The sequence below is a fragment of the Mchenga conophoros genome, linkage group LG5, assembly GCF_057382185.1.
Source record: "Mchenga conophoros isolate Kocher_MC1m ecotype Shallow Benthic linkage group LG5, M_conophoros_male_GT1.1, whole genome shotgun sequence".
NCBI lineage: Eukaryota > Metazoa > Chordata > Actinopteri > Cichliformes > Cichlidae > Mchenga > Mchenga conophoros.
In genome coordinates, this window is record NC_140530.1 from 25,097,257 (window position 1) to 25,118,322 (window position 21,066).

Genomic DNA, 21,066 nt, shown 5'->3' on the forward strand with positions numbered 1-21,066 from the left:
ATTTGTCATTTAGTAGTAAAATGATAATAACATGATGTCACCGAGAAAAGAAAAAAGAAGAAAAAACATACCTGAGCCATCTAACTCCAAAACAGGTCATCAATAATTAGTTTCGGTACACAAACACGTCATCAACAAAAACCACATGTTTCTATGACTCTTCATAAGTCATCTAAAGGACGCTAAAAATAAACGTTTCTCAATACCAAAGGGAAACTGAACTATGTCGTTGCTGACCTTAACTTTATGACATCCTCTTTAAAGTATGCTTCCTTTGAACCACGACCTGCTTTTTCTCGGTGATGCCACGGCTTCGAAATGTACGGACAAGCTGCTTTTCTTTGAAAGCGACACTGTCACGCTGCAGTCTCTGCGAGGTGTAACTACATTTGAGCCGAGGTGCTCAGAGTAAACATGGTTAATTGTCAGGCTAAATCATTTCTGTCTGTGTGGAGTCGGTGATGTGTGGTTTTTGCAGTGTCTGACACCGCTTATTGTGAGGTAGGCCATTGCGCAAAACTGTTTGTCACTGGCCACACCTTTTCCACGCCTTCCTAAAAAGTGGTAATTACAGTTAAGCCGAGCTTAAACATATAAGCGAGACGCCAGGGGCTATGGACTGCATTGTTCACGGAGCAGCTCGAGTGCCAGACTTTACAGAACCATGTGGTGGACACTATTGTCAGTCATTGCTGGAGTGCTTATACTAGTTCTCCGTTTCTCCACTCGCAGAAGGTAAGATAAGTGTTACAGCATGTTGATTTTGCAGATAATAAATTAGTACTAAGGCTTGTTTACTGTGTAAATGCATATTTTGCAAATGTTATAGCTTTACCGATTACTTATTTATTTTGTTTGGCGCATTTAATCCTAATCAAAATTCATTAAAATGAAGGAAAAGTAGTTGATATTAGATCACTACTTTAACGCTGTATCACTAATTGAATATTTAGCATTTGGGGTTGCTTTTAACGGCAAAATATAGTGTGATTTATACTGAAGACGACTTGCCAATTGCCTTTTTAACTAAAGAAATCCTCCTTTTGGCATTGCTTAATGCGAATGCAAACCTGTTGTGTCAGATTCATGTAAAGTGAAAGGAAGCAAACGCTAATGCTTTTGCGATATGAATTTCCGTGTATGACAGGCGGAGAAATGAGCCTCCTCTGGACGAAGGTTGGATTCCATGGCTGGGACATGCCATTGAGTTTGGGAAAGATGCCGCAAAGTTTTTGGCCCGGATGAAAGAAAAACATGGAGATATATTCACAGTAAGTTCTGATTAATTAATTTAATACTTACTCTTTGAATCCAAAAGCTTGAATGCAGTTTATTTTTTAATCGTAAAAAATATTATACTGAACATTTCGGGGATAGGTGAGGTGAGCAAACTAACAATCTGTCCTCACAGGTGCGTGTTGCCGGTCTCCGTGTGACAGTGCTGTTGGACCCACACTCATTTGATAGTGTGCTGAATGACAGAGATTCCTTTGACTTTACCCGGATCAGAAGCCAGGTCATACAAAAAGTGTTCAGTCTGCAGCCGACAAACATCGAGCCTACCTTGGAGAGGAAATGGATGGAACAGTAATAAATATGTCTTTATCGATTTTATAAGCAACAAAATTATATGACTGAAATCAGTGTTGCAAATCTTAATGCTATCTTTAATTTGCATTTCTTAGGCATTTTCAAGGTTGCAGCCTTCCCAAGCTCAGCAGCTCCATGAACACTCACCTTCAGACCCTGCTCCTGCATTGCCACAATGGGTCCGCCCCTTCAGAGTGGAAACAAGAAGGACTTTTTGACCTCTGCTATAGTCTTCTTTTTAGGTAAGGCATAATATTTTAACCTAGCAAAAAATACTCTAACATTTTAAAAAAGAACATGATAAACATGGTGGTATTCTTATGCTTTTACCTGTGACAAGCAAAAAGAGAGTTTTTACCGTTTTTGTTGTTGTTATCAGGGCTGGATATCTTACATTCTTTGAGAGGACAGACAACGCGGCTGTTGCTTACCAAGAGTTCCGCAAATTTGACAATCTTCTCACCAAACTGGCTCGTGGCTCACTCAGGCGCGGTAAGTTGCACTGCAGCTTAACAAAAATAAAACAGATGTTCGATGGACATATAAACTAAACTTGCATCTGCGCAGCACCATAATGCAAATGTCTGATGGTTTCATTACAGAAGAACGCAGAACAGTCAGCCACTCGCAGGAGCGACTGTGGGAACTGCTTTCCCCGTGCGGGCTGAGGGGAGGGTCAGAGTCAAGCACCTGGCAACAAAGTTACTGTGACTTCCTACAACAGGAGGGGATAAATGCAGATATGCAGAAAAAAGCACTGCTGTTACAGTTGTGGACCACACAGGTAAGAACGGTTTAATTGTCTGTATTGTTTCCCGTTCACACACAAACCATAAACATCCACAAATTCCTTACAGTGGCATCAATGCATAAAAACTCCTCCGCACCCATCGCTTGAATACCATTTCACACAACAGTGTTCAGCTTGCCAACATGAAATCATAGATGCTAGATTCCCCGTGGCTAAGTCACTCAGAGCTACCTGCTTCAACATGTAACTTGAACTGGAGTTCCCATGAATCAGTTTTCCACGTCACTCTGTATTCCTTGAGTGTGAAGAATTACACATGCAAACACTGAGAATGAGAACAGTGTTAGTCAGTTGAAGTTGCTTCCTCTTTTTCTGACAGTTTCAGGCATCATACCAGGCAGTTGTGCTGTCAGTCTTTTGTTTTTGTTTTTTTCTTTTGTTTTTATGGCTAGAGTCCAATTCCTCTGATAATGTTGTTTAACCGGTGTGCATGGATGAAAATCATTTTAAAAAGACTCACATTGATACTCCCATGGATACTTCCTCTAGTGCAGAACTCTCTTTTACACTATCCAGTAACACCAGTATCTTCCATGAAACCTTGCTGAAATATTATTAATTTTGTTTTATTGGGCTTTAATATAAAGTGTTTCCATTGTTAGCAATATTTACACAGGTGTGACTGTGGGATTTAAGGTTTTTCACTAGTTCAGACAGGTCTCAGTGGTGGAGCAATGAGGTCACTACTCATGCTGCCAGGTGGGGGGGATAGTGAGCTGTATTTGGTCTTTGTTTCTGCTGTTGCTCTATGCTACATTTTAGCTCTAATAGTTTTACATCATCGTTAACCTGTTATTCTCCCTGGAGAAAGCTTTGTTCACCCTTAAACACAGATGTATGTAATTCTAACAATGATGAACCTATCCACACTGCAGGCTCTCACACCTGCTGTGCATGTTTGGGAAAGCCCGCCAGTCCCCACGTATATTTCTGCATTATCATGTCTGCTGGGATATTGGAGCACACAGTCTCTGTCTTGAATGGAAACTGGAGCACCACTGCAGTGAATAGAAGGATTAAATGTGAGACTGGCGAGAGGTGCCAGAGTGAAGCTTATACATGTGTTACAGGCAGATTGATGGGTTTTTTTTTTTTTTTCCAGTGTAAAGTGTAAATGCTAGGATTTCACTGAAGTCGCCTACATCGTCATGAGTCTTGCACAAGCTGGAGGTTGCTGTTCTTTTTCCATTTGCAAGGAATCAATATTATTGACTGAAACATACACCGATCAGCCGCAACATTAAGACCATTGACAAGCGAAGGGAATAACGTCCAGCTTCTCATCACATCGAAATGTTCTGCTGGGAAACCTTGGATCATGTCTTTATCACATACAGTGCACACAAACACTGATGCTGAACAAGCACACCCTATCAACACTCCCAGTCAGTCACTACCTTCTTCTGCCAGGACATTGAATGCAGCAGTAGTGAAAAATTGGGCATGAATAGGTGACGGAACTGTTAGGCGTGGCTGTGTGCAGGCAGGAATAGGACCCAAGGTGCAGACTCCGGAGACAGACGTGAACTCAAAAAAGGCTTTAATTCTGAACGCAACATGACATAACTTGAAAAACTCAAAATAAACTTACACCGGTGGACAGACAAAACACACAGCAAAATAAACGGTAGATCGCGACACGGACACAGAGAAACACAGGGCTTAAATACACAGAGGGAGCAATCAGGGAATGAGTAACAGGAGGGAAACACAGCTGGGACAAATCAGAACTGACGAGACCAAAGAAGCGTAAACTGAACACACTGAGAAAAGACAGAGACCTTCAAAGTAAAACAGGAAACACATAACACAGACTGAACAAAGACACAGCCTCACATGTAGGCACTACAGAGGGAACAGAGACGTGGGACCAGGGCAGACACAAACACTGAGTGGACACGGGGATATAGGAACTAAGGATACACATAGACGCGAACTAGACAAGGGGATGCAGGTGATAGGGGAGACAGAGCAACTAAAGAAGACAGAGACATAAACCATGAGACAGAACTCAAAGAAACCAAAAAACTAGAAAATATGAATAATATCATACACTCAAAAACCCTGGGTCAACGACCCAGGCATCCTAACAGGAACATGACAAAGAACCCAAGAAGCTGAATGAAATTTGCCAGATCCTAACGTGATCACGCATTTATGGGCTGCAGTGAACAAACCTGATCGGTCGCAGCAGATGGCCCCGCCCCTCCCTGAGCCTGGTTCTGCCGGAGGTTTCTTCCTGTTAAAAGGGAGTTTTTCCTTCCCACTGTCGCCAAAGTGCTTGCTCATAGGGAGTCATATGATTGTTGGGTTTTTCTCTGTATCTATGAAGCGCCTTGAGGCGACTTTTGTTGTGATTTGGCGCTATATAAATAAAATTGAATTGAATTGAATTGAATCAATGGCAACCTCACCTCCCCACCAACATCCGTAAAACATACCTCAAGGTCCAGTGTTTATAACCTGGCATGGGTCAGACCTATTTTTGCTGCACAAGTTGGGCCTAAACATTATAGCAACTGTGGTTTTAATGCTGCAGGTTATTCAACACCGCTTTCACATTTAGTCATATAGTCAAAGCCAATAGCTGGCCAGCAAAGCATTTTGGACCGTGAATAGTTGGGAAATGAGTGGTATGGGGGTCGTGCTGGTGAGCACTATTACCTCACAGTTAGAAGGCTCCTAGTTGGAATTTCCTGGGTTGTTGGGCCTTCCTGTGTGAAGTTTGTCTCCAGTAGTTTTCTCTGGATTTCAGTTTCTTCCTATAGTCCAAATCATGTTGATTTTGTATATTCGTTTTCTGCCTTTTCCACTATGTTAGCTGGGGTCTGCTTGAATTCCCTTGCAACCCTATAAGTGGGATAAGTGGTTGAAAAGATTGATGGATAGATTAATGGGAATAGCTATATAACTAAAATGACCTTCTATAACCTTTAATGCAAATTTCCATTTAAAAACTGCACTGTTATACCTGCTTTGTGTGCAAATGGAAATGTTTTTTTTCTTCTCTCTCTTCAGTTATAATTCCCAAAATGACAGGTATTTTTCCTCTAAGAATCTGCAGCTGTTGGGATAGACTCATATTACAACCTGAGGCATTATATAAGGTGATCTGAAGATCTAAGAGGGCAGAAAGACAGTGTGATGTACTTCTAGTCACTTTTGCTCATTTGCCCTGCCTGTCAATGGAAAGTTGACCTGAGATGAGCAGCAGTAAGAACAGCTCCCCTAACCCACAGCAATTACTGTCTGACAGGCTCAGGTGTCTCCCACAGTGGTTGACAGAGGTGCCTACAAAGCATGGGGTGACTTATTGGCTTCTCCTCACATCAGTCATATTCACACAGCAGCAGTACAGAGAAATTAGAGGAAAGCAAATAATAGCCATCATCAGAAGTATCTCTATTTTAGGTATATATTAGCTTTATACGTACAAAATGAATTCTGTTGTTTTTTTTCATCTGAAACTCGTGTAAAGGTTTGTGTGCGTGCAATGTTTGTTTCAGTGTAATGCTGGACCTGCTGCCTTTTGGCTCCTTGGCTTCCTGCTCACTCACCCAGAGGCCATGGAGGCTGTTAAGTCAGAGATCAGAGGCCTTTCCACTCGGCGGGATACTTCCTTTCAGCAGCCCCAGAACAACCCGCTGGAAGCGCACAGCACACCTGTATTTGGTACGTAACAGCTGCTAGCAGCCTTTTCTGTTATTCACTTGAGCCCTTCTACCTTGGGGTTTAATTGCTCCAGTGGGATGGAAACAAAAGCTCATTTTGAGCTGTTAGAAATAACTGCAGTGTATTGAAACAGTGACAGCAGCCATGGCAGTTTGAACTTTGAACCAATTAAATGTTGATTGCCTTTTTCATATAATCGTATCTGTGCAATGTTTGTTCGTCGCCAAATTACGCCTGAGGGCACCGCTGACTTAACTCACACTGACACCCCTCTGACATCATCCACTCTGCTGTCCTTTCAATTCTACAGATAGCATTTTGAGTGAGACCCTACGGCTCACTGCTGCAGTAATGATCAGAAGAGAGGTGGTGCAGGATAAGATCCTGGACATGGCCAATGGAAAGAGGTACCACCTCAGACGAGGGGACAGAGTGTGTCTGTTCCCTTTCCTCAGCCCTCAAATGGACCCACAGATACACCAAGAGCCACAGGTATTTAGTGTGTACATATGAAGTGCATTAATCTAGCACCAACATGGGCCCCTCTATACTAATTATATTATGGCAAATAAGCTGGCCTCGAGGTGGCATGATTAAACACTGTGATTTAAAACACAGGCATAATACTTCCCCTGGCATAAGCTGGTAAATGCCTACAAATTCTTTGTCAAGGACTAGGGCTTGGTTATTTATTAATGTTCATTCTTATTATTTGTCTTAATTCGTTAGAGGTGAAATGTTATTTTATAGCCAAAAAGTCAAGCTTGTTTTCATGATATCATAACACACACAGCTAACGAAGCCCACATGTTTTGCTCTTGACAGACTTTCAAGTACGACCGCTTCCTAAATGATGATATGACAGTGAAGGATGAATTCTACAAGGATGGAAAAAAGCTGAAGTATTGCAGCATGCCTTGGGGTGCAGGGAAAAACAGCTGCGTTGGGAAAGAGTTTGCTATTTCAACTATTAAACAGTGAGTGTTAAAATCATTTGTAACATATTTCCATTATTTATCTGAAGTTGAAAAATAAATAATACTTTCATCATCAAAGAGTTCCATGCAATTTCAACCTGATTACTCGTTCTGGCCATCTTCACATAATATCCCCCCTTTTTATCATTTCAGTCCTGCTTTTATGTTCTCAATCATAAAGTAAGAAGCTGTTATACAGCCATTGCTTATTCTCTGTACGGACCTGTATGACAGAGGTGAAGGATATTAGAGAACAGTCACTCGTAACAGCCAATGTCAGACGTCCTGTACAAATGTTAAAACAGCCTCAGGTGCACTAATATGTGTGAAAAGATGTAAACAGTTTTTACCTCTTTTTTCTTTAGATTTGTCTTTTTGGCCTTGACCCATCTTGATCTGGAGCCGTGTGACCCTGAGGCTAAACTGCCTCCTGTTAATCCCAGTCGTTATGGGTTTGGGATGCTCCAGCCAGACGGAGACCTGCAGGTCCGATACAGACTGAAGAGAACATAGCACCTTACTGTACAAACTACTTACTGACATACTGTAATATTATTTATTGTATCTTATATTTGATCAGTCCACCTTAAATCCTATTTAACTTTTTGAATTTTGTAATTTTGTATGTTAATAAAAAACTAAAGGAAACACTAACCAGCTGATTTTGTCTCATTTTTAATGACTCCGATTTCTTATCTGTGTTCAGAAGTTATTTTCTAAAGGAAATGCAAATACAGAAGATGCAACATTAAAGATCAGTGCAACAGCTCGATTATATTGATTTTGTAATGGGTCAGGATTGATATCAGCTTTGAAATTATTTAAATGCTTGCACTGTAGTGCCGTGTAATATAAAATATTTCACCACACTCTTCATTGGAGGCCTGACCCCCGCCCGCTCCCCACAGGTTATGGTGGACTGCAAGGCAGACTAGTGAAACTGATCAATCTAGAAGTGATCACATCAGTCACACACCATACAACGATGCATCACTAGTGCCTAATAACGTAATAAATAGAGCTACAGTGTGTCTCTCCAGTCAGGTGGGAGCTGCGGGTGTGTTTTCAGATGCTAGGCTTTTGTGCACATGCACATTTACGCGTCTTTTTCTGGAGACATCATAGTCTGACGTACACGTAGCTGTGTGTTTTTGATGATAGATTTGCAGGAGGCGGTGGTGAAAGAGTTAAACAGATGTGAAAGAGAGCGCCGAGCTGCCATGGATCCACCTTCACAGAGATGCGGCGCCTCCTCACACAGCTGACTGGGAACACAGGTAGTCTGTCCGAACGAGCTTGTCGGCGTACTTGTTGATCTTCAGGGTGAATCAGGGAAGCAAGATGCGGAGCAGGAAACCGGCGGGTAGACAGTAGATCGTGCAGAAGATATCTCTGCCATGTCGGAGGCAGAGGAGGGGGAAATGGATTGGTTTAGACCCTGGCAATAGTAAACCAATAACGGCGCCTCAATTTTTTTTATTTTTTTTAAATGCTACTGCTTCCTTTTTGTTTGTGGCAGCGGATTGATTGTTCACAAGGCGGTACGTGCTGGTTTGATTCAGTGTAGGATGACAACTCACGAAGGTATTTTTGAGCTAATTTTCCATTTCTGGACTTTGTGTAATGTGCAACCTATCAATTGTAATAGCTTTCCAGTTGCATGGGGGGGAACACTGCGTTTAAGCTTGCACCATTATGGAGCAGGGAGCCTTTGAAAAACACGGGAAAAGATGGAAGATTTGCATTCACTACATTGCACTTTTAGATGGCTAGTACCATTCCCAATGTAGCTACGCAGATTGCCAGTGTGTACAAAGGTGGGGCTGATGTTTGTTTTGTGGTTTGTTTAATCTGTTTTGTCGAAGCTTTGACTTGGATAAAGCAGGAGGAGGGTGGAGGCGGCTTCAAATGAATATTTATTATTATTATTATTGTTATTGTTTTATTTATTCCAGCAATATCCACAACACAGATATAACAATATCTACATTTTGAATTCAGCAGTAGACTTTTGTGTTCAGTTTTTTCATTCTTTCTTTTTTTCAAAAATTTTTTGCATGCGCATTTTGAAACTAGTCCTCAGGCCTATTCGTGCTTGTGAAAGATTACAAACTTTGTGAGACAGTGATCACATCTGCAGGCCCGATGTGTTGTGGACTTTTCCGTGCCCTCATCACACAACACACAAGCTCAATATATACGTTTCAATGTGAAGCTTGTGCCACGTGTACTGTCATAAATGGTCCATAAAAATATTGGCCTCTTCGTCACAAGAGGATGTAACGTAGCCTATATTTTCTTGTCAGATAGCCTGCCCTCCCAAGGGAGCTCGCCGTGATTCAGGGAGTGAACATTTGCTTCCTGGTGTTTCAGCACCATTGGACTGGACAGCGCTCACTTTGTACGACATTCATCACTGCGTGGTGTTCTGCGTCTCACCCACCCACAGCACTGCATGGGCGTCATACGGGCACAGATCGACCTCTGTGGAGGCAAAATAATAATAATAATATTAATAGTAAGAAAAAATGGGCACGATGACCTCTTTTGCCACCTTGTGCAGCCATCTAAGCCATCACAGCAGAAATAGTTGTTGTCATAAAGATAAATATTTCATCTGTTACCACAGAGGAGAGCTCTCTTCAGAATTGGTCAGCACAAATAGGTTGTGTAAAGTTTTGGGAACTTGTTATCATCAGCATTTTTCCCCCACACTGGCTTAAATTGATGATAGAACAGCATGGATGCATTTTGGTAAAGTTTCCCAAAATATCTTTTAACCCCCCAAAAGAAATGCATGACAGTGTGTGCTGGCTTTAGCCTTTTATCTTTCTGAGCATTTTTTTCTACTATTGGATGAGGAAACAATTTTAAAAAAGAAGATTGGACTGTTTTATTCATTTAAGTCACAACAGCTTTTTAGGTAGATTAGGATGATTTCATTTCTTTATTCTAAATGTATCTGATCTATAGCATCTGAGGCAGTTTTTCTTCTGTTCCTGTTGTTAGAAGTGTCAAAAGTGTTTTGTAAGATTTTAGAACATGAGGCTTTTTGCAGTATCAGTTTTAGATGATTGCAGCACTGGGATTCTGTTTTTTTTTTTTTTTTGCCTTGTTTATATGTGAATGAGTCATCTTAATAACCCCCATCTGTTCACCAAGAGATTCTTGTGGTTTTAGGAAGAAATTAAAAAAAAAAATAGAATAATGCTGAAGACAACAAGAACAGCAGTAACTGATTGGGAAATATCATTAGAAATAACTTAATTTTATTGATTTCCAGTATTTTTGCATGAGCAGTTCAACCAGTGAACAGTTAAGAAAGCATTTTATGATTGTTGAACGACATTTTCAGAAGAAATATGGAAGAATTAATGTGAGTGAAATAATTTTGTTTTACTTTTATCATCATTTTAACAATAGTCAGGTTTGCCTTTCTGGGGTAATGTATCCCAGAGCCAGAGCAGCAAGGTGTTACGACTGTTACAACAGAAATCAATGGGCCTCTGACATTTGTATTAAGCTCTGTAACACTAATGGTTTGTTTTTATTTTGTGATTCCTTCAGATACGATAATGAATGAAGAGACAATCAAGTGTAGTCCATAGCCTCAGCGGTCCTCATGCTCTCTTTACCTAAAGTTATCATGGAGAAATCCTTGGCCGAGTTAAATAAAGCCGGCTCTCGGTCAACATCATCGCTGCCACCTGAACCAGTGGACATCGTTCGCAGCAAGTCATGTTTCCGCAGAGTCAGGCTAAACGTTGGAGGGCTCCCGCATGAGGTCTTGTGGCGAACGTTAGACAGGCTACCACGAACGCGTTTGGGAAAGTTAAGAGATTGCAACTCGCACGAATCACTGATGGAAGTGTGCGATGATTACAGTCTGGAGGAGAATGAGTACTTTTTCGACCGGCATCCAGGGGCGTTTACATCTATTCTGAACTTTTACCGCACGGGTAAGCTGCACATGATGGAGGAAATGTGCGCCCTTTCATTTAGTCAAGAACTAGACTACTGGGGCATCGATGAGATCTACCTGGAGTCGTGTTGCCAAGCAAGATATCACCAGAAAAAGGAGCAAATGAATGAAGAACTCAAAAGGGAGGCAGACAACTTAAAAGACAGAGAGGGAGAAGAATTTGACAACACCTGCTGTGCCGAAAAAAGAAAGAAACTTTGGGACCTCCTGGAGAAGCCCAGCTCATCTGTTGCAGCAAAGGTAATGCCACGGGATTTTGGGTGTGAGTTGATCATGGTTATGTTCACTTTGACCCCTGTCGCAGAAATACCTGCGGTGTTGTGCTTGAAATTTCAGTTTATTCAAGAAAAATCAAATAATAGGAAGTGCTCCTGTACCAAATATCAGCACAGCCAGGTGACCTTAGATTACTGCCATTGCACGGAGAGGAAACAGCTTATGATTACACAAAATGTATCAGTCATTACATTTTGATTGTTCAAAAGTTGGAACATGGAGTAAATGCTGGAAATCATAGAAAAAGCCTGTCAATGCCATTTGTTCACATGGGATTTGTGTGCTGTTGTCTGCAGTTATTGTGATTTGAAACCTGGGAACAAAACAGGAAGACGAATTTGGTAACAACATAAATGGCTGCCTTTATTTATCGCTATAAAACATCTTTAAAACGTGACATTGGGCTCATTAGCCTTGTGTCCTGTAATGCTGCAGTTACAAAGGACCGTTGCTGTATTATTGCCATCATCATTATCATCAAAACCAAAAACAGACCTTCAAACAAACAGACCAGTGGACCAAATGGACCAGTTGGTAATAACTTGTTATTTCCACAATATTACTTAATTTTTTTCCACCTTATTATCTCACTGTTACCAAGCTGTAATATAAAGTGCAACTACATTAAAATAACTAAAGCACTTGCTTTTTTGTGACCCCCCCCCCCAAAAAAAAAAAATCATTTTGAGATTAAGAGGTTTGAGATATTGAATTTTAGCTCTGTGCACATGAACAAGAAGCTGGAAATGACATGGAATTCTTTCAACCATAACCCTAACCCGCACCGTTAGTCAATGCATGTTATGCCATCAGCAGGTCTTTCACAGAGCCACACCTGCAACTGCAACCTGGGAGACCACAGCAGTGTTAAACATGAGCAACCTTTGATCACACTCTTCTCAGTTGGATTGGAAGGATCAAAGAGGGGGGCTGTTTCTTTCCAGCTCAGTTTTAAGGGGAGCAGCGTGCCTTGTTTGTCTTGCAGCTATTATTGCATGGGAAATGGAAATGAAACTATTAGCAATTTGTGCCGGCTGATGCTTTGCAGCGAGGATTTGTTAGAACTGTCAGCTCTAATCCACAAACAGAGTGAGATGAGTGCTGTGAGTCTGTCAGTGAAATGTCTTCTTCACAGGAATCAAAGAGATGTAAAATCGATGCTTATTGGGTTAGCGCTAAGAAAGTGCTGTAGCCTACAAAAAGGAGATGACCACTCGGAGTCGACCATAAGTTCTTGTCTCCGTTATCACGCCCCGATACCTGCAATTTATCAAAATATCAGCGACAAACTGTTGTGAAGTGCTCGACGAAGATGGGTACAGCGATTCACTTTGAATAATAACACAGAAAATTGCTTATGCAAAGTGGTTTCGGCGAATCTCTAGCTCTCAATGTCTATATATATCTATTATTCATGTTAAAAGAATTTAACTGAGCTGCTAATTCACATCACCTCCTGGCTTGGCATCATTATATCTTGATAGTGGAGGGTAGGGATAGACAGAAAAAGGAGCAAACTTGACATAGCAAGCAGCAGAGTTTATTAATTCCTAATTAGTTAAAAAAGGACCACATTAAACCACAGACCAAGCTACCAAAACCATTCAAGGGGTTCATGTATTGTCTTAGTTCTTTTATTTATTTATTTAACTGTGGGCTTGTTGAGCAATCCAACTTGAACCACAGACTGATCAGCTGTGCTCTCCTATCCTGGACCAAAAATGTGCAGCAGCCCATAAAAAGATGGTGAATGGTAGCGATTAGCACAAAACAAATGGTTACCAGGCAACAAAAGTTGCCGAAGGAGTGGGTATTGAACAGGAGTGGGCCTGTTTGTGTTTCTGTGTAATTGCACTTCTGTTTAGTTCCTGTTTTAATGTTTGTACAAAACAAAACAAGAAGCTACAATTTTTAGATGTTCAGGGGAAAAATGTTTAAAAACAAAATCTCAGTGTTGCTGCCTGTGTTTTCTCTGCCCTGCCATCCTTCCTGGCTTTCTTTTCTCTGCATTGGCTCATATCTCTCCTCCCTTCCTTCCTTCTTGAGGCTCCTCTGGTATATACTTCTGACTAAATGTCAGGGAAATGTCACATTAATTATTCTCCAGGAGACTCTAGGCCCAATTTGAAGCTTCCCTCTCTCTGTTTACATTCTTTGTCAATGGAAAGTTGACAAAGCATTGTCTGTCTCGCACAGTCACCATAAAATGAGATTGTGTCTGACCGCTGGCAAAGCAGTGCCTAACACCAAGAAAAGCCTTTTTCACCTGCAGTAGCATTTATGTAACATCATGTTAGATCCTGCTGGTTTCTGCTATTCATAATATCACAAATATCTGTTTACAGATTAGGACTTTGACAATATTCTTAAAAATCACAATACTTATATAAATGTTTCAAGTTATAGTTTGAATCCCATAGTATATAAGTTTATATTCAGAGTAAAATTTGTAAGCATTTTCTTTTGTTCATTGCTCAAAACCAATTGTGTCCCACTTCCTCTGAAACCATTACTAAATAATAAAATCTTAAATAGATTTTATTTTGAAGGTTTTATTTAAAATCTGCTATTAATATGGGCTCGCCTTCAGACAATTTACAGAAGAAACCAAAGCCAAACGTGAGTATTGCTGTCATCTTTGTCCTCCATGCATTAATAAATGTGGAATTACCAGTTCCTGCTCCGTCAGTGGGTATTGTGCATCAGATGGCAGGCAACAAATTCCAATAATGCTACTCTCATGTCACAGTTAACATGACAAATAAATGTGGCTTGGCGATATTCCTACTCATAAATCAGTCTGCAGCAGAATCCAATACAAGCACCCAGACTAGAATCGGTCACTGTTTCTGACATCTGGACAGTCACAGCTGGTTAGATGATGTATAAGAAGCCATAAAAAAACAAGACTAGAATTCCTGTCATCAATCATGGGCTGGATCATCCAGAGCCTGCACTAAATATTTCATAGAAGACCAACGAAGGCTGTACAATATCTGTACTTGCCTATGATTGTATACATATGTAGAAATCTCACAAATTTGGAGCATTGTCCATCCTTCTCTATTTCTAGCTGTCGACTGGACAGACAGGGATATCTGAAGAGGGTGAACAAGTTTAGACTGGCCTTTTTGTCCATTTTAAGATGTAGCTTTCGAGTTTTTAACAGTTATTAGATGAGATTCATGAGCTTCCTATGTGACTATAACAGTCCAGGCCAAGATTGCCAATGTCCTTTTGACATCTGGGACTGAATCAACCTTTAAGATTTAATCCTGCTTTTGACAGGATTGATCAGTGTGAATGCTCATGTCATCTAGAAACTTGCGTAACTATAGAGTAGATGTTTTAAACCTGTGAAGTGTTTTTTGTGGTTTCCACTATATGTCCATTGTGAGTATGCTGTTGTTTTCAGTTTATATAATGTTCCCCAGTCAGCAGACAATTTTCCTTATATAATTTTCCTTACTCATTAGATAACAACTATATCCTCATCCTCTAGCTAATGAAATGACTCATGGTTATATGTTCCAGCATGCCTACTAATATAAATTATTCTACTTGCCTCTAATTAAACTCTGTCTATCCCTAAACCTTTTAGTATTTAGTATTTATTTATTTATTGTCATTGTCAAGAACAATGAAATTGCGTTTGGGGCTTCCATACAACCCCCCAAAAAAAAGAAGAAAATAATAAATACCCCTTAAAACCCAAGTGTACATATTTAACCCAGTGTGACTCCAATGCAATAAGACAATCCTTAGCAATAATGTTCGTAGAAATTCAGACAAAGACCTGAGAAACATGACAAAATACAACAATGCAACCCATTCAATATTATTGTACTGTGAGATATGATATCAGATATGATAGTTATCTATTTAAGAAAGAGGGGGGGGGGGGGCAGGAGGGGGAAGAGAATAAAGATATGATGCACCAATAAAACTTGATGAAGTTAAATTATTTAAACTGAAAGCTGGGCTCTCTGTCTATTCATTTTACATTTGGCAAGATGAAGCAATGCAAGTTTATTTGTAATAATTATGTCATAGATAACTCGTATCAAATAAGTATTTTGATACAAGGCAACCTAAGTTGTGAAAATAATGCATTAAATGAACAGAAGAAAAGCTGAAATATAAAAAAGGGTAAACTAAAATGACTAAAGACAGTTTTAAATCAGAATGTATTGAATAAGTATGAGTGTCAGGATCTTCTTTTCAGTTTCCTGACAGTCTGCTTATTAATCTCCAGTGAGTTTGTGTAGAAATTTGACTGTAGTTGCTCACACAGTATATTTATTGAATCAACTGCTAATGCAATGTTAATGTTACACATATAAATGGACATTTTGATTAAAGGCACTTGAGTAAAGGAGGTATAAATGTTGGGTCTGTGTTTCCACAAGCCCTGCTAGTTTAGAGACTTATTCATCATGAAGAAAACAAGACATAACAGAAGATCTTCAACCCGCTAGCGAGGGAAGTCTTTGGTCAAGAACCAGCTCTTGAAGCTCACGCTCCTAACCTGTCTCCAGCCCAAAGTCCTTCAAAGAGCAGCTCGCTGGCAGCTATTTATTGACAACTGTTACAATACACAATACGACACAAGCACCTCCCCAGCACAAAGTGGCTGGAGAGGTGGTCAGAGACAAAGGAATGTCTTGATCCTATAGATGGAAGAGTTTACAAATTTAAGAAGCACAATGACAACATTCAACAATTAGACTTAACAGTACCTTTGTGAATATTTCCTTCTATGATGTTCATTAATATCTTAGAAAGATCGCCATCTCAACAGCAATTATACGTTTATCCTTTAAACTGTGTCGTTACTTTGCAAAAGACAAAAACAAAAACAAAACACATTCATACACAGACTGTGAGGCATTTTCCTATTCTCTAAATGCCTCATAACAGTTGCACAGGGCACTGATGAATATTTTAAAGCCCTTTGTCAAATTTGTTTTTATCCAACTTTGAGGAGAGAGTGCTTTGGTGTCTACTTTGAAGTTGCTGCTAGCGGATTGTTAACATCAGAGCACGCGTGGTACAGTCCTAGTGAGAAGTAATGGGCGAGTACCTCCAAACCTTTGATTGGCACTGTATGTGTTGATGAAGCAGCTGTAGAAAGAGAGAAGTAAATGAGAATCACACGCTTCACTGACAGAAAGCTGTTGAGTAACCATGCAGCACTAAAGTTACTAACTGTACTTGAGGAGTAACATCCTTTTCTTGGGTTATTTGTCCATCTTATCTTGGTCTGTTCGGTGCAGAGATTTAGGCTGGGATCATGTGTGCTAGGAGCTTGAGCGCCCCAGAGATCGCTTTCACGGCAGTCGCTCTCTGCCTGTCACACTGTCTCCTCGTCAACATCTTCTGAGTGTCCCTTCTAACTTGCCCTCAAGTCAAAGTCAAAGGCAGCCATTCAAAGTCTACTGCAGCCTCTAAAGGTTAAAGTTGAAATAAACTGAAAACCTCAACCACAGTGCTTAAAATATGGACTTACTAACTACAGGAATTGATTAACCACGCTCACCTATCATCGATTTTGTCATCACTATTTCCTACACAAGCAAATACACACTCATGCTCACATATGACTGTATTTGCATGGTTTCATGTTTAGAATGCAGTAAAACCGTATCTCCAGTGTTCATTATGAATTTTAGAATAAATTTATTTAAATGTAAGAAAACTGACATTTTACTTCCTTTTACTCAAGCTCCACCCTCCCCCATTTTTACACACCTACACACACATCACACACTCACACATATATATATATATTTATATTGAGACAGACAGAAAGCTTCAGGAGGTTAATGCTGACATTTAGAGAAAAATGTTCCTTAGACTATTATAATTAATGGTGTTGCTCTATTTCATTATTGAATGTGTCAGATATGTAGAATGGAAGAACAGAGACAGTAAAAATAACTAACAGATCATGTAAAGGTACACCGAAAGGCCTGAAGGGCAGGAATTGAAGCAACCAATTAAATCATAAGTGAATTGTTTTGACAAAATTCACAAAAACATATTTTTGGCGTTGTTTTTGTTTTGGGCTTTTTTTTTCATCCAGTAAATGGATGATCTTTAATGATTACAGCTGTCAACAGACCATCATGCCATAACTAAGTAATCACAGCTCCATGTGGAAGAAACTGCAGTACAAGATTATATGAATTATATGAACCAGTTTATATGAATCCTGGTATAATTTTATTGGTTTTAAGGAAACTTACACTCATTTGCTACTTTTTTTTAGCTATACCTGTTTAGCTGCTTATTAATGCAAACATGGTGAAGACAGCATGCTGAATTCAAACCAAGCATCAGAATGGGGAAGAAGATTGTTCATTTCAGATGTCAGAGGACAATGGCAAAGCTGTTTTGAACTGATAGGAAGGCAACAGTAACTCAAGTACCCACCTATAGATCCACAGTATGCAGAAGAACATCTTTGAATGTGCAGTATGTTGAACCTTGGCGTAGATGGGTTATAGCAGCTGAAGGCCAAACCTGGTCCCACTTAAGTAAACTAAGAACAGAACACTGATGTTACAAAATACAAGATTGGAAAAACATTGCCTGGTCTGAGAAGCCTCAATGTCTGCTGCAGGGTTAGAATAGGGGTTTCAAACATTTGGCCTGCAGGCCACATCCGGCCGCGATACAATTATATCCGGCTCACGAGATAATTTCATATGTCAATCAATAATGACCCGTCGATATGTCGGAGCCCAGTCTTCAGCCTTTTTGCTGAGAATCCATGCAGGCAGGTGTGGGACTTTAGCGAAAACGTAAAACGAGGAGCATCTGGCTGCACTTCAGTGATATTGGAGACTGAAACGCTGAATGCAGAATTTATACAATTAGGAGCTGGATATTTTCAGCCATTTTCCATTATGGAGGACAAAAGGTTTCTAACTTGTTCAGGCCCTAAACCTCATGTGTGTTCTTCCTAGTAGTAGCTAATGCATAAAAATACGGCTTTTATGAAAACACTGAATAAAAATTGTTTTATTGAAAAAGGCTAGATTTACAGTTCAGTGTTGAATATTATGTAAACTATATGCAAAGTGTCTTTGAATGGTAGAGGTGCAGAAACGTCTGCATGTACCACAGAGCCATGGCTCAGTGCCTGAGTGTCTAAATGAGTCTCACAGGCCTGAGTTTGCGCTTGAAGCCATTTATAATTCTTAACTTGTTTGATCTGCTCACCACAAACAAGCACAAGCATACATTTTGGACTTTTAACTGTATTTTCATATGTTTTACAGCTTTTCCTACTCATAAAAACCTCCCTTATGAACATTCATACTACACAAAGTAATTTAGCAATAAACAATTAACCTCTTGAACCCCAATGCCCGCGGTACCGGACGCAAGAGAGGGAGAACATCTGGTTTAACAGGATGTACTCCCAGATCTTTTATTTAAATGTAGACATGCATCATACCCACAGACACGCCAGAATCTCAGCGAAGTGTTCACAAAACCCTTTCAACAGTCACCAAACAGCTAGAGCAGGTAAACAGATTCCACAAAATGATGTAAACACAACACACAACAACAAAAAAGTGGACAGCCTGGCCAATGAGCTACCAGAAGAGTTTCTGTAATTTTACACATAATTGGTTTACGTCCAAAGAGTTTTGTTGCCACATTTCTTTCTTTGTCACAGCAGCTTTTTCTTTGTCAGGTACAAAAACAGTTGAATACGTCACTTCTTTACACAGACAGTTTCACCGGTCCGGGGCTGTATTCGACCCGCGATGTAAAATGAGTTTGACACCCCTGGGTAGAATTTGGTTAAAACAAAAAAAAAGCAGGGACCAAAGCTGCCGTGTATCAGTGGTTCAGGCTGCTGATGGTGTAATGTAGTATGGGATGTTTTCTTGGCACACCTTAGTACCGATTAAGCATTATTTAAATGCCCCAGCCTACTTGAATATTGTTAATGATCATGAATGTGGCAGTCGGTTCATGATTCTCAAATGTCCCCCACAATCACCAGATCTCAATCCAGTAGTGGGCCTGTGGGAGATTGTGCAAACTGACACCATTGATGTGCGGCGATCTGCAGCAACTGTGCGATGCTATCATGTCAACATAGTCCGAAATATCTGAGAAATGTTTTCAGCATCTCATTGAATCTGTGCCACGAAGAATGAAGACTGTTCTGAAGGCAAAAAGAATTCCAGCTCTGAACTAGCTACACGTAGAAGTGTCCTGTGGGCGTATATATATATATATATATAAATGGTGGGATTCTATCTTTTTGCATCTTATTTGGGCTGATGAAAAGAATAGAAGGAAAGGTCAGTCCTGTTTGGAGACTGAATGTTCTTTGCAAATTTCCTTACATAGTCAGTGGTAAGTGCAGTAGAAATCATTATATAATTATCATGGCATTGGTTGTTTTAATTTTGTGCATTACGGATACATTAGGTTATCTAATTGCTGACCACACAACAAACAAAAGAAAGATAAAGCCGTGCTAAAGATTTTTGAAATTGTAATATATTGATCAGTATTATTAGTTAACAATGAGTATTATTAGTTAACTTCTGCAGTAGCTGTTTCAACAATGTGCTGCATATTTCATGTTCATTCACTGTTAATGTGCAGAGGGTCTGGCAGAGTTGTGTTTGTGAGTATTTCATAAGTCATGTCATGCATTTTGTAGTGGATAGATCTGAACTGGTGGTGTCATTTCAGTTCCTCAGGTTTACACCGGGGCATAACAAGTTTTAGTGAAGGTGGTTTGTTGGTTTGCTCAGTTTACTAATTTCAGTGGACATGTTCTGTCTGTTTCTGTGATATAAATTATGTAACTATGGTCATCAGAGTAACAGTTGTGGACCTTATTCTAAATTTTTAATTGTTGTGCAAGGATATGCTTAGAAAAAGTCGATTTTTGTTTTGTTTTGTCAGAAGTGTATTTTTACTGATGAAGAAAAATCATGACTTTCGTAGAATAGTAGAGTGTGAGGAGGTGGTCAGCTGCAAGCGCCTTTCATTCAATTTGGAGTTAAGCTGTTACATGAGCTAGGGAAAGACATTAAGACATCACATTTCCAAAGAGGAATGAAGCCTCAGGGCCAATGGCTGTAAGGGGAAACAAATTAGAGATCAGGAGATCTGGAAAACTGAAGACTGAAACTATGAAAATTATTTGTGTGACATGTAGAAATCGAGTCAGGAAAACAGAATAATAAAGAAGCAGATTTCTCACTTAGGGTAAAAAGAAATCAAGTGCTTCTCTTAGCCTGGGGAAAGAACACTTCAAATTCTGGGTTGTCTCTATATGGCGATGTATTCGTTTAATATCTGCCTCTTACAGATATGGAAATCATGTGGTCATAGCATTGTGTCTGTAGGGCCTCAGATGACAGCAATCTTTCACTTCACAATATAAACAAAACTTCTCTTAACTGAATACGTATAATTAGGGTTAGACCTTCACAACCTTCCCACCACAGATGAAAATTGCTCTATTTATGAAAAGACACCACCTGTCTCTCCTGATGTGGTTGGTGTTCAGTGGGTTAAGCAAACAACTTTCACCTATTAAATGCTGAAATGCTGTGTGAAACCCAGAAGTATCTCTGGTTTATTCTTTAGCCCACCTGTATATGTCTGTGCTCTGTGTCTCCCTTTTTTCTATTCAGGTCAATTTTATTTTATTTGTATAACTCCAGTTCACAACGACAGTTGCCTCTTACAGTCATGCTTTATATTGTAAGGTA

General features: G+C 39.9%; 2 protein-coding genes across 4 annotated transcripts in view; both read left to right on the forward strand.

Moving 5' to 3' along the window:
- The first annotated feature begins 611 nt into the window (after positions 1 to 611).
- ptgis (prostaglandin I2 (prostacyclin) synthase) lies at positions 612 to 7,693 on the forward strand. Of its 2 annotated transcripts, none has more exons than XM_085274530.1 (10): positions 612 to 735; positions 1,148 to 1,271; positions 1,412 to 1,587; positions 1,686 to 1,832; positions 1,970 to 2,082; positions 2,193 to 2,374; positions 5,908 to 6,073; positions 6,384 to 6,565; positions 6,899 to 7,050; positions 7,416 to 7,693. In XM_085274530.1, exons 1-10 carry the CDS (start codon positions 665 to 667, stop codon positions 7,561 to 7,563), a joined length of 1,461 nt encoding a protein of 486 aa, XP_085130656.1. In that variant the 5' UTR covers positions 612 to 664; the 3' UTR covers positions 7,564 to 7,693. The 2 variants fall into 2 exon arrangements, with proteins under 2 accessions (XP_085130656.1, XP_085130657.1); XM_085274531.1 differs by having other exon boundaries at positions 2,196 to 2,374.
- Positions 7,694 to 8,176: 483 nt separating this feature from the next.
- The window catches only part of kcnb1 (potassium voltage-gated channel, Shab-related subfamily, member 1), a 38,470-nt gene continuing 25,580 nt past the window's right edge, over positions 8,177 to 21,066 (forward strand). The window contains exons 1-2 of one of the 2 annotated variants that reach the window (XM_085274529.1): positions 8,177 to 8,327; positions 10,618 to 11,272. In XM_085274529.1, coding sequence (XP_085130655.1) covers positions 10,673 to 11,272 — 600 coding nt within the window. In that variant the 5' untranslated portion in view covers positions 8,177 to 8,327; positions 10,618 to 10,672. Of the gene's footprint in view, positions 8,328 to 8,347; positions 8,635 to 10,617; positions 11,273 to 21,066 lie in introns of those variants that run through there. The other variant, XM_085274528.1, reaches the window with a different exon arrangement.

Bases quoted from the DNA above. Each gene is read 5' to 3' on its own strand.
- ptgis (XM_085274530.1), top strand. From the start codon at position 665: ATGTGGTGGACACTATTGTCAGTCATTGCTGGAGTGCTTATACTAGTT. The intron at 1,588-1,685 runs GTAATAAATATG...TGCATTTCTTAG, and splicing joins GAGAGGAAATGGATGGAACA to GCATTTTCAAGGTTGCAGCC. The intron at 2,375-5,907 runs GTAAGAACGGTT...TGTTTGTTTCAG, and splicing joins TACAGTTGTGGACCACACAG to TGTAATGCTGGACCTGCTGC.